At 39.3% G+C, this 12,349-nt stretch overlaps 1 protein-coding gene across 5 annotated transcripts in view; it reads left to right on the forward strand.

Annotated features, from left to right (window-relative positions):
• cep85 (centrosomal protein 85) overlaps positions 1–12,349 on the forward strand; it is an 86,069-nt gene that overhangs the window by 2,408 nt on the left and 71,312 nt on the right. For 3 of the 5 annotated variants that reach the window (XM_043717503.1, XM_043717509.1, XM_043717504.1), the window contains exon 2: positions 7,103–7,172. The exons of the other annotated variants lie outside the window; for them this stretch is intronic. In XM_043717503.1, the coding sequence (XP_043573438.1) occupies positions 7,118–7,172 (55 nt within the window). In that variant the 5' untranslated portion in view covers positions 7,103–7,117. The remainder of the gene's footprint in view (positions 1–7,102; positions 7,173–12,349) is intronic. 5 annotated transcript variants of the gene reach the window in all.

The following is a 12,349-nucleotide window of genomic DNA, read 5'->3' on the forward strand; positions in this document are numbered from 1 at the left end:
ACTTCCTCCATGGCAACTATATCCTTCTTTGATTGCGTAGACTAAGGTGTGCTCACCAAGGTTTTATACAATCCCAGCAAGCATGTTTCACTTCTGTATTCATATCTGCCATTAACAAAGGCCCAGTGGAGTCTTGCTGCTTACATTCTGCATGGAATTGTTATATTGTTTTAGATACTGCAGACTTCATTTCCTTAATTCGGCCTAATGATTAAGATCTTGTGACATTATTGGAAGAAAATGGCCATCTTGTATTCTGTGCAATGATCTTCCTTCAAAAACCCAGAAATGCAGATTGTTCTGGACTGGACCAGGTCAGACCCCTCAACATTTCAAGAAGGTAGCCCAGACCCTAACTTTGCTAGCTTCTTAAGCAGTGTAAAATGAGTATGCCAGGAGAGAATCAGCTGACAAAACCACTTCATTTTAAACAAAACAGAACTTATTGACAAGATTACTGAATGAAACACTAAGAACAGAATACCGAATAACATATCCTATCTGAAAACCCAACACACTATCCCATCTTAATGATGCTGTTCCAGATACTTTCAACAATCCCCATATACACCCCTTAGCACAAAAAGTAAAATTAAATAGGTTCTTACAGGATAGAAGTCAGGGACAGCGTACCTGTCTGGATCTACTTCTGAGTCCAGCAGCTTTTCCACACTACTGCTTAAAGAAACAAACCAAAGAAAAGCTGAGCTGGGAGAACTGGCCACTCCCCTTTCATTGTACAATTTTTTTTTTTTGAAAGCCTTCTGACTGAGGTAGTATGTGTTAGCTATTCTCAAGTTGGCCCTAAAACCCCTCAACCAGCAGACTTTTGGAGTCACTGTCATTTACACCCTCCTCTAGGGGGGAAAAAAGCCAAGGACTGCATAACCTTCTTAAAGGAGCAGCTTCGTCACAAAATTAATGGGCCATTGGGGTTTTTAGAAGCTTATAGTTTCTGGAACATATTTGTATATCTGATATGATTTGCTTTAGGGTATGTTCTCAAATGTTAAGGTAATTTTTTATACTTTAGCACATTGGAGGTTAGGATTTTAAAGTTTAAATTTAAGCTAAAGGAAATCCAGATTATAGAACATCTCCTAAATTTGATAAGCAATTCCACTTGAAAAGATCCAGAAATTATATATTGTTCGATTATAGTTCCAGAACTGAAGTGGAGTGTCTTTTGTACAAATAAAAATTGAGGTTCATGATTGCCTGAACAGAAATAGTTGCTGAAATGAAGACAGCAACTTTACCAGATATCAGTAGCATTTGTTGTTTGCCCTGTGAACATTGTGGCAGCTAGTGCTGCCAGATAATCGGGATGTAGATAAGTGAGTTTTCACTCTAATTTTAAATGTGCATTGTGCAGCATCTTTGACTCAAGTTAATCTATTGTTAAGCATTTTGCTGCAGTACAAATGTGGCTGGGCCTGATAGGTGTATGAAGGCACAAAGATAAAGGCAGCTGTTAGGCAGAGAGAAACCTGCAAATTGAAGGGATAGAAAAACATTTCAGATTGTGGCGATAACATAGCTGATACTGCTACTCCAGTCCACCAACCCACAGACCTCCGTAATGGAATGGGAATCAGACCTGTGGTGGGCCATGATGTGGGGTGGGAGATGGTATGAGAGAGGATACAGAAGTATTGTCAACTTAGCATAATTTAAGTTAATTGAGTATTGAGCAAGTTTATTCATAACCCAGGAGTTCATTCCCAGTTTGGTATCCTGTGTATTGCTTGAAGCCACAGTCTCTGGTTTCTGACTACCAGCCAGATCTCTGGCAAGGGTACCATGCTGCAGATCAGAGTATTGAATGAGAGTTGCAATAATAGGAGTATTCACGTGTTTAAGAAACAGTGCTGCAATTCATAAATTTAAAAATCCACTTTGGTAACTTTTCCTGTAAGTGAGCCAGTGCAGCCTCTAATGAAAATGTTGCAAGCTTTGTTTCCCAAAATCCCCTGCTGTTTTTTTTTCTGTAGCCGTCCTTTATGCTGCCCGGTTGCAACTGGGTCACTAGCTAGCACTGATTGGTACTTAAACCTGGGATTAGTTCTTGACAACTGAACTATTTTTTTGTATCTTTTTTTTATATAGATGACCTTACTATATCAGAGAAACCCTTACAACAACAAATTGTGTCCTACTCTGGTAGTGCAGTGTGACATGCTGATGTTATTTTGTTTATCAGCTGGATCAAGAATGAAAATATGCTGAGCAGAATGCATTCTGATGACTTGCATGGAATGAATTTTCCATGTCAGATTTGACCTATTTTAAGCTCGCAACTGGCCTCAAAGCATTGTATTCAATTGATTTGGATAATATAAATTTTCTAAATACTGGAGATTTAAAGATAAGCATTGAAGTGTATCTCCTTGAAGCATATTGCTATTTTGTGTATTGAATTTATTCTGCAGTACTTTCTATCTTGAGTTGCTGTTTGTCAGTCTGTGTGTATGGAGTGTAGTTTTGAGTGATTAAACTAAGGAGCTCCAGATCAAATGTATTTGCTTTCTTCCCTGGTTCCCTGACCCCATAGTCAGTCTTTGCAGTGGTTTCATCTTTTATAGCCTGTGTGGTGCAGCTGGTACTTTAAAATGCACACGTGCAAACATTTCTGCTTTGGGAGTATCCACTCTGTTCAAGCCAGCTCCACTCAGTCTGCCTTTGCAGATTAGAATTCCTGACACTAGATTCCTACACTTCACTGCTGGCTTTTTAAAGTTACGGCAAAAGATTGCAGTTCTTTATAAAGTTGTTTGAGAGAATGCAATATGCCTGACAGTATAGATTGACTTGCCTCTTTTGAAAGCTACTGTGTGAAGTAATTGTCTGCCCATGTCACTCTTTGAGCACACTGGTGTTGGTCATTTTTATCATACAGCTCAAGCCACAGGATCCTTTTCGCACTAAACACTAGGAGATCTTTGGAATATAAATAATACCCAATTGCCTGTATAAATCATTTGAAAGGGCCTCAGATAACTTCTTACAGAGAAAGATAATGTATTGTCATATGGCATTTTTTTTGGCAAATTGCTGACACTTTGAAATGGATTCTGAACGTAATTGCAGTAGCTAATGCAGTGTTTTAGTACAGAATAAAAATGATATTTTTAAAAGTATTTTCTTGTCCAAAAGCCCTTGCTGATTTTCTTGTGTCCATCCTTTTATGGTTTTCCAATGAAATCAGATCAGCCAAATTGGGAATCAAATCCACGATTAGTTCTTGCCAACAGAACTATTGAGAATGCTCACCAATTTTATCTTTTCATAATCAGCATCAAGGATTGCCAGACAAACTAGTTTTGCATTGCTTATAAAGATTTGAGACTTTTTTTAAAATAAAAATGAAGATTGGAGAATTGAATTTTTTTTTGTTTTGATCTTGTTTCTTCAGCTAATTGTGAAGAGAATTTTTTCTCTTTAATCCTTTACAATAAGTGTGAAATAAAATGTTTTCTTTAACTGGAAAATCCCAAATCTAAGGGGCAAGATGCATCATGCAGAAGTCAACTATTCTCTGTTAATTCAATTAAATGAACTCTTGGTCTTTTTAATGCCCATTTTCAGAATACTAACCATACAGTATTCCCATCCTGACATTAAATTAGTCAGAAGTCCATACAACACCAGGTTATAGTCCAACAGACCTATTTGAAATCACAAGCTTTTGGAGTTCTGCTCCTTCACTTAACTAAGGAGCAGTGTTTTTGAAAGCTTGTGACTTCAAATAAACCTGTTAGACTATAATCTGGTGTTATGACTTCAGACTTTATCCATCCCAGTCCAGCACTGGCACCTGCACATCATGGCATGAACTTAAATAGATGGGTTTAAATAACCCACCCTTGAGTTTTTGCTTTGCTATCTGAGCTCCAAAGAAGACAAGCAATCTGAGCCCTACACAGCTTCTACCTGACTAATCCCTGTAGTGATGTATCTCATTTGAACAAAGTCCAGGTATGCAGTGAGGGGCAAGGTTAAGCCCCCTCCAGTATGTGCAGTTGCACAGGGTTGTAGCAATTATGAACAATGTGGGCCTTGTAGATATTGGGCATGAGCTCCAGGTGCCTGATAAATTATCTGCTAAATGTTAAATGCAGAGTAAATATCCATTGTATTAGATCTGACTTTAGTACTTGCATAGAATTGTCTCCCAGTCAATACTGTGCAGTCGCAACTGTTAGAGCATCTGCTGACTGGCTGACAACAATTTGTGTAATGGAAGAGGAGAGATAACTAGGCAGGTGTCATCAATAACTTTCAAGTTAGGGGATGACGTGTAGATTTTACCATCCGTTTACATATGTTGCAGCATTGCAAAACCTGCTCCTCCTCTGTTTTTTAAACTGCATTCCTTCCCTCCCAACCCTCTATACATGTTACTGCATGTTATGATGTGTTGAGTGTTTTTAAAACTGGGAAGAGAAATTAACCTAACATAAGCTCAAATTTTTAATTTTTGAAATTTGACTTATAACTGCTGGTAAGCAGATGTTTAAAATCTTTTTTGTTTCTACCAGTTCATGAAGAACCTGTTGCAGTCCTTTTAAATATGCCACACGTGTTTTATGTTCTAGTCAGAAAAAGCCTATAATCTTTAACAGAGCTTTTGAGAATACAAAATAGAACAGTAATGCACATCATTCCCAAGTCCAAACGCATCTGTATGTTTGGTCTTAGTCAACTGGAGTTAAGTCATTCTATCAAGCAGTATATTCACTTCATAATTATGCAAGGGCTGGTTGTAGCATGGTGCTGTTGAGGGATACTGCATCAGATCTTCAGGCCAGGTTCCAGATTCTGCAGAATGGTTAAGACAAACAGAACAATGTGGATTTGAATTTAGTATGTCTTTATATTTGCGTAGGATTAAATACAGTCTGCTTTGCTATAACGTGTGTTTCTTCAATGCGAACTAGCTTTAATGTGATTGAAGATTTTAGACCAGTTTTGTAGAGTGAAAGTTTTCCTTACCTGTATTGGCTATAATGTGATTCCGGCCCCATTAGTTTAAACAGCATAGCTATTTTATAACTTTCCTATAGAATGAGATTACGTGAGAACTGAATTATTGCGTTACATCACAACTGACTGTGTATAACTCAACCTTTTTTGAGTAAACCTCTTTTTAAACTAGTTGTTGTGTTTCTGAGATTAATTTATCAAATTGAGGTCTGTTATGCTTCCAACCTGATTTGCAAAGCATAGCTTGTAGATTGAACTTTAACTTAAGCCCAAGAGGAAAAGGGAAGCGTGCATAAGGTCTTGGCAGCTGAGAACAGAACGGGCCCTGGAGGAATATTGGGAGAGTAGGGCCAGTCTTGAACAAGGAATCAAGGGGGCTAAAAGGGGTCTTGAAATTGCTTTAGCTAGCAAAATTAAGGAAAACCCCATAGCGTTCTTAATTCTTATATAAGAAGCAAGCTGGTAACTAAAGAAAGGATTGGTCCACTAAAAGATAATGAAGGAAGGCTGTGCCGAACCTGAGAGATTCTGAATGATTACCTTGCATCAGTGTTCACTGAGGAGAGGAACATGATGAATGTTGAGATTAGAGATAGAAGTTTAATTAGTCTGGATCACAATGGCATAAGTAGGGAAGATGTGTTGGGTAGGCTAAAGGATATAAGATGGACAAACCCAGGACCGGATGGGATCTATCCCAGGTTGCTGAGGGAGGCGAGAGGAAATAGCAGAGGTCCTGACAGATATCGTCGTGGCATCCTTAAATACAGGTGAGGTGCTGGAGGACTGGAAAGTTGCTCATCTTGTCCCTCCGTACAAGTAGGGTAGTAGGGATATTCCGGGTAACTACAAGCCAGTGAGCCTGACGTCGGTGATGGGGAAGTTGCTGAAGAGGGTACTGAGATAGGTTCTATTTATATTTGGTAAGGAATGACCTTATTGATGATGGGCAACGTGGTTTTGCGTGGGGGAGATTGTGCCTTACCAACTTGATAGACTTCTTCAAGGAAGTGACCAAGTTGATAGATGAAGGAAGGGCTGTTGATGTCATATATGTGGGCAGAGTTCTGGGAGTGCAGGTCCATTGTACCCTGAAGGTTGCTGCACAGGTGGATAGAGTGATCAAGAAGGCATATAGTATGCTTGCTTTCATTGGACTGGGTATTGAGTATAAGAGCTGGCAAGTCATCTTAACATTGTACAAGACATTGGTTCAGCTGCATTTAGAATACTGTGTACAGTTCTGGTTGCCATATTACCAAAAGGGTGTGGACACTTTGGAGAGGCTGCAGAGAAGGTTTACGAGGATGTTGCCTGGTATGGAAGGTGCTAGCTATGAAGAGGTTGAGTTGAGTAGGTTAAGTTTATTTTCATTAGAAAAAAGGAGATTGAGGGGGTGACCTAATTTGAGGTTTACAAAATTGTGAAGGGTATAGACAGGGTGAAGGATTCAATAACGAGAGGTCATGCTTTCAAAGTGAGAGGTGGATAGTTTTTAAGGGGGATATACGCGGTAAGTACTTCAGAGGGTGGTAGGTGTTTGGAACTCGTTACCAGCAGAGGTGGTAGAGGCAGGCACAGTAAACTTATTTAAGATCTGTCTGGACAGATGCATGAGTTGGCGGGGAGCAGAGGGATACAGATGCTTAGGAATTGACCAACAAGTTTAGTCAGTACATTTGGATCGGCTCAGGCTTGGAGGGCCGATGCGCCTGTTCCTGGGCTGTAAATTTTTTTGTTGTTCGTTAAAGTTGTTGACCCCACTTTTCAGTTTCCAATAACTTTTGTGAATTTCTTAATGATGCCATCACCATTTGGTTATTCTTGTTCCGTATTTGCCAGTGAAAACGGAAGGTGATACGAGAGTGTAAACGAAATGGCGGGGGGGGGGAATTTTCGGAAAACTTGAGTACAGTTGCCTGTTGTGAGGAAGAGTACTTTTTGACCCGGGAGCTTGCACTTCTCACTCTCTTTTCTTTGCTCATCAGTCAGTTGGTTCATTTTCTTCATGAAAAATGCAATATCATCTATTGTGATCACTTTTTAAAAAGCCACTATGTTGTCTTTTCATGCTCTGTAGCCTATTTTAATGATGATTTATGCTTTTTGTGAACAGGTGAATTGATTTCATATGGCTACTTCCAGGAAGCATAGAGATTCGATTCAACAGCACACCAACGCAATAGGTAGAGAACTGCAAAAGTGTTCTTTTCCTGTACTTTTGCATGGATATGTTGCAAGTCAAGTACTGCAAATGTTTATATTGTATCTACTGGAAATGTAATTATAAATGCTTTCTCCATGAAGTTTAATGATGTAGAAATATGTCACTTGACCCAACAAGTCTCATCCAGTTTCTACCACAAGACTCCACCCATCTTTCTTCATCTTACTTAATCTCACCCTATCAGCATATTCTTTCAATTCCTTTCTCCAACATGTACATATGCAGCTTCCCATTAACTGCATCAAGGCAAGTCACTTCAACCAATTTGGCAGAGTTTCTCATTCTGAACAAAGATTTTCTTTTTCTGAATTCCTTTTACAATTTTATTAGTGACTGTCTGTCTTATTTATGAATCTGAATTTTTGTAAGATGCAATATCTTGTCCAGATACTCTGTCGTGTTGTCATAATTTTCTAGACCTATTAGATAATCTCTCTCCACAAAAAGTCCCAGCCCGTTAAGTCTTTCCCCTTTATAGTTGTGCAATATCTCTTTTTTTGTTTTGATAACCGCACACAATAATGCAACTGGAATTCATAAAAATGATTTGTAGCAGCACTAAGTTTTTTTTTATATTGGGGCTTTTCTGGCTGTCAACATGCACTAGCGATGTCATATGAAAATGTTCAGTTCAGAATGGCATTCTGAAATTGCATGAAACTCTTAATTTATTAAACTCAAACCTGTGGGTTTAAAAATTAGATCTAAAAAGAATCTGAAAGTACCAATACTTGAGTGTGCAATTTTTGATTCACCCAATCTGAAAGTATATACTACTCCAAAATGCGCACAACCTGCATGGTTACAACATTCTTCTGTTTGATTCAATCTTCTGTAATGCTGTAGCTGGAATTGACTTTCAGAAGCTTTATTTTCTGTATCTAATAGAGGTAGATATGGTTTTCGTGGACTTGTTGGAAATAACTGTTTTAAAGATTTTCCACTCCAGATTTGTAAATACAGTGAAATTTGAAATTATGTAAAGATGGTGTTCAAAGGTCTTGACCTTGTGTTGGAAAAGGCAGTGTTATTCATTCTGTTGAGTTCGCTGACTGACTTAAGTTGCAAAGTCTAAGATGGTGGGATAGCTGCCCTGTTGCATTTGCGTTATAAATAAGATATTTGTTACCTGGAGTAGAGGTTGAAGCTACTTGGCTTGAGTAAACCTAATACATTTTATGACCGTACAATAATTCAAGGCAAAAATAGGCTCTTCTGATGGAGCCAGAGCAGGATTTTATTTTAAGAAATCCAAGTAGGGCAGCATTTGTAAAGAGGCTAACCTGAAGCATCAATATATTTCGAGCATCAATATATTTGTCATCAGAACTGAATGTCCTGATTGATCAACAGATCAAATGGAACAATTGGGGGGAAAAAACTGGTTTGCCTCCTGATGTATTGTGCTGCTAGTGATCCATCAACTAGATTTCCATCCTAGTGTTACAAAGTTATAGATGTGTGCTGTACCTTTTGAAAGACTGAATGCTGTTCTGAACTGAGAGCTTATAAGCACCTGTGTATATGAGTAGATGACATTTTCAATTTTCCAGTATACTCTGGGACTGAGACATTTTGGCTGTGAAATGGATACCTGAGTTTTTGGTTGCTGGTTAAATTCAAATTGCCGTCAAAATAATCAGTTTAAATTGTGCCCCAGGATACAAAAACCCATTTTGAGTTTGGTTCGATGTTGGCAAAACAATAAATTCAATGAGCCTTTCCAATGTTGGGGATTTTTTTTTAAAAAGGGGCATTTTTGAAAATTGGAGAGAGCGAGCAACTGCCATTGAGAGAGATCCAAGAAATTAGGAAACCCTCTCTATCAAAGATACCTTTTTTGGATGAAACTTACTCGCAGTAAAAAGAAAGACAACCCAGGGAATTCAGCAACCAGAAGAGTGAAGTCACCGATGACAGCGGTTGTGTGGTTTTGACATTTAAGTTGTTGTAATTTTTAATAAGTGCCTTATTGGAACAGCAAATTGTTAAAGAGTTGGAGGCAGATAATCAGTTAAGAGAAAAGGTTTAGAGTTGTGAATAGTTGTTCAATATTCCCCTTTTTAGAATTAAATTGATGTTATTTTCTTTTGTGGAATTTTTCTGTCACTTGCATTTCAACAGATTGAGACTAGGTGAGTTTTTCTGGGTGTTTGGTTTAATAGAAGGGGCCACTGCAGTGTCATAACACCAACATTTCTTACACTCCTGCACCTTGCCACGCAGGCACTGTTCTACCTGTTTCATGGTTGCTGGAGCTGGCCATGTCAAGCTTCTATATGAGGCAACAATTGGGTCTTGAGCTACTTCCATTCTCGTTGGTTCCTTCTTTTGAGAGGTATCCTTTTGTGACCCTAATTTTAGACTTGGCGGTAATTTTAAGCAGCTCTGTTCAGTCCACAAGTATATCTGACATTCCATGCCACTTGCTGTTTCGACATGTGAGTAAGACAAAAAATGAATTGCATTCTGTTGGTTGGTCTTGGCATTATTTTGAAATCGAGAATAGATCAACACACTGAGAATGAAGTGTCCGCCTGTAATGTATTCCTTTTCTGATAAAAGATTATGTTTGAAGTGCCTTTTTTTTTAAAAAAAAGAAAATTCCTCTGAGATGCTGCTTGACCTGCAGACTGTGTTTCCAGCATTTCCTACATTTGTTTGATTTCCAGGATTTGCAGTTGTTTGTTTTACGATCTTTTTGTTATGGAGAAAATTGAGTTGGTTTCAACTGAGTGGTTTGCCTTGGGAGGAGAATTATCTGCATTGTGCTGCTGAGTAGGATAAACCATTTCAGGTTTTCTCCAATTCCTGTCTCATTTTCAGCATGAAGGTTTTGATTTGTTAAGATGCATATTCCTGGGCTCTAGCCAGTTTTTCCTAAAATTTCTCATTATTTAATCTGGCAGTTTAACAGTTGAGACCTTGAAGAACATAATCTGGTCACAACATTTAGGGATAGGGCTTTGAGGAGGGGGTTGGTGGTGAGATGAACAAAACTTGGAAGATAGTGTGCAGACTGAATTACAAATGGTCTTGTTTAAGATAATGCAGAAAGAAATGAAAGTACTACAAATTGAAATTAACAGGCTAGTAGGGGCGATGGCAGGCCTCACCATTTTCTTCTTTTCCCCAGTGGACTTGGGGAAACTACCCTTGCAGAAAATTTTGAAGTCCATCTCCCCTTTGCTCTTTCTTGTTGCTAGCACTTAATGATCATTCACAATTCTTAACAACTGAAGTTAGTAATTTTTTTAAACACTTTTTTGAAGATTATATGAAAGCAAATCTGCCTCAAGATAAAAGTTGTCATTTACTTTGTTCGTGGTGACCTGTTGTAGCATTCAGTGCTGTATAAATTAAGTGGTCTGCCTCCTCCTTCTGAACTGTTGGCAAAAGCATTGATAAACCTCAACTGCTAAGTACGTTTGAGATCAGGCTTAACCAGAAATATTGGAGCTGCTTTGATTTTGGCAAACACCATCTTTCTTTCCCAGCAAAAACTTTCAAAATTGATTTAACTTTTCTACAAATTAGCATGTTTCAAATTTTTGGCGTAAGTAATATGCACACTTTGTTGGACTGTTCACCTAGATGCAACCCAAAGTAAAGAAATCCCTCACTGAAAGGTTTAGTTAAGTTTTTTTGAAAATTGCAACTTGATGGGAAACTAATTACTATGAAGTAGGGGTCCAGGTGTGACTTGCTGCTCAAGTTGGAGTTGGGTTCTCACCCAGATCTTAAAAAAATGCACATGTTCAAACAGTGTACCAAACATGTGCAACACTGCAGTTCTAGTTGAAATGACTTGCAATGTAAAATACATTACTAAATATGTGGCTAAAGGAACACACCATGGTATTGTACACTACAACTTAAAAGAGGCACACTACATATGTTAGGGGCACTTGACTGGATGGCTGGTTTGTGATGCAGCATTGCTGCCAACAGCATGGGGTCAATTCCAGCAAATCCAGTTGAGGTTACAATAAAGGACCCACCTTCTCAACTCCACCACTTACATCAGGTGGTGACCCTCCCTTTTTCCTCCCCCGCCTGATATCTCAGCGATCTTATGGTCTTCTGAGGCTGTGCTGACTTTTTTTACCTTTTTTTTTAAATGTACTTTAGGTGGACCAACTTTCATTTATTGGCTGAAGTTAGTTGGAGCTGCCATAGAGAGTCACTGCATTGACCAGCTTCTGCAACTAGATGGAGGGGGGGGGGCAGCAGGTGGGGAGCAAGCTTAGATTACCTACAGCATGGAAACAGGCCCTTTGGCCCAACAAGTCCACATCAACCCTCCGAAGAGACCCCCCCCCCCCTATATTTACCCCCAACTAATCCACCTAATACTATTGGTAATTTAGCATGGCCAATTCACCTAACCGCACATCTTTGGAGTGTGGAAGGAAACTGGAGCACCCAGAGGAAACCCATGCAGACATGGGGAGAATGTTGTGGCTATTACGGAGACATGGGTAGAACAGGGACAGGATTGGCTGTTGCAGGTCCCAGCGTTTAAATGTTTTAGTAGGGTCAGAGGTGGGGGTAAAAGAGGGGGAGGTGTGGCATTGCTTGTCAAAGATAGTATTACAGCGGTGGAAAGGACGATGGATAAAGACTCTCCATCTGAGGTAGTTTGGGCTGAGGTTAGGAATAGGAAAGGTGAGCTCACCCTGTTAGTCTTTTACAGGCCTCCTAATAGTCCGAGAATCGTAGAAGAAAGTGTGAACTAGAGGGCAAGAGTTATAGCTGGGGGCAGGGAAATTATGATGCGGTGAGGCATGACTTAGGATGTGTGGCTTGGAAAAGTAAGCTTCAAGGCAAGGGCGTAATTGATGTGGAGCTTGTTCAAGGAGCAACTATTGAGTGTCCTTGATAAGTATGTACCTGTCAGGCAGGGAGGAAAGGGTCGTGTGAGGGAGCCGTGGTTTAATAAGGAATTGGAATCCCTTGTTAAATGGAAGAGGGCGGCCTATGTAAAGATGAGGCGTGAAGGTTCAATTGGGGCGATTGAGAGTTATAAGGTAGCCAGGAAGGATCTGAAGAGAGAGCTAAGAGCAGCAAGGAGGGGACATGAAAGGTCCTTAGTTGGTAGGAATAGGGAAATCCCTAAGGCTTTCTATAGGTATG

Source organism: Chiloscyllium plagiosum, chromosome 27, assembly GCF_004010195.1.
Source record: "Chiloscyllium plagiosum isolate BGI_BamShark_2017 chromosome 27, ASM401019v2, whole genome shotgun sequence".
NCBI lineage: Eukaryota > Metazoa > Chordata > Chondrichthyes > Orectolobiformes > Hemiscylliidae > Chiloscyllium > Chiloscyllium plagiosum.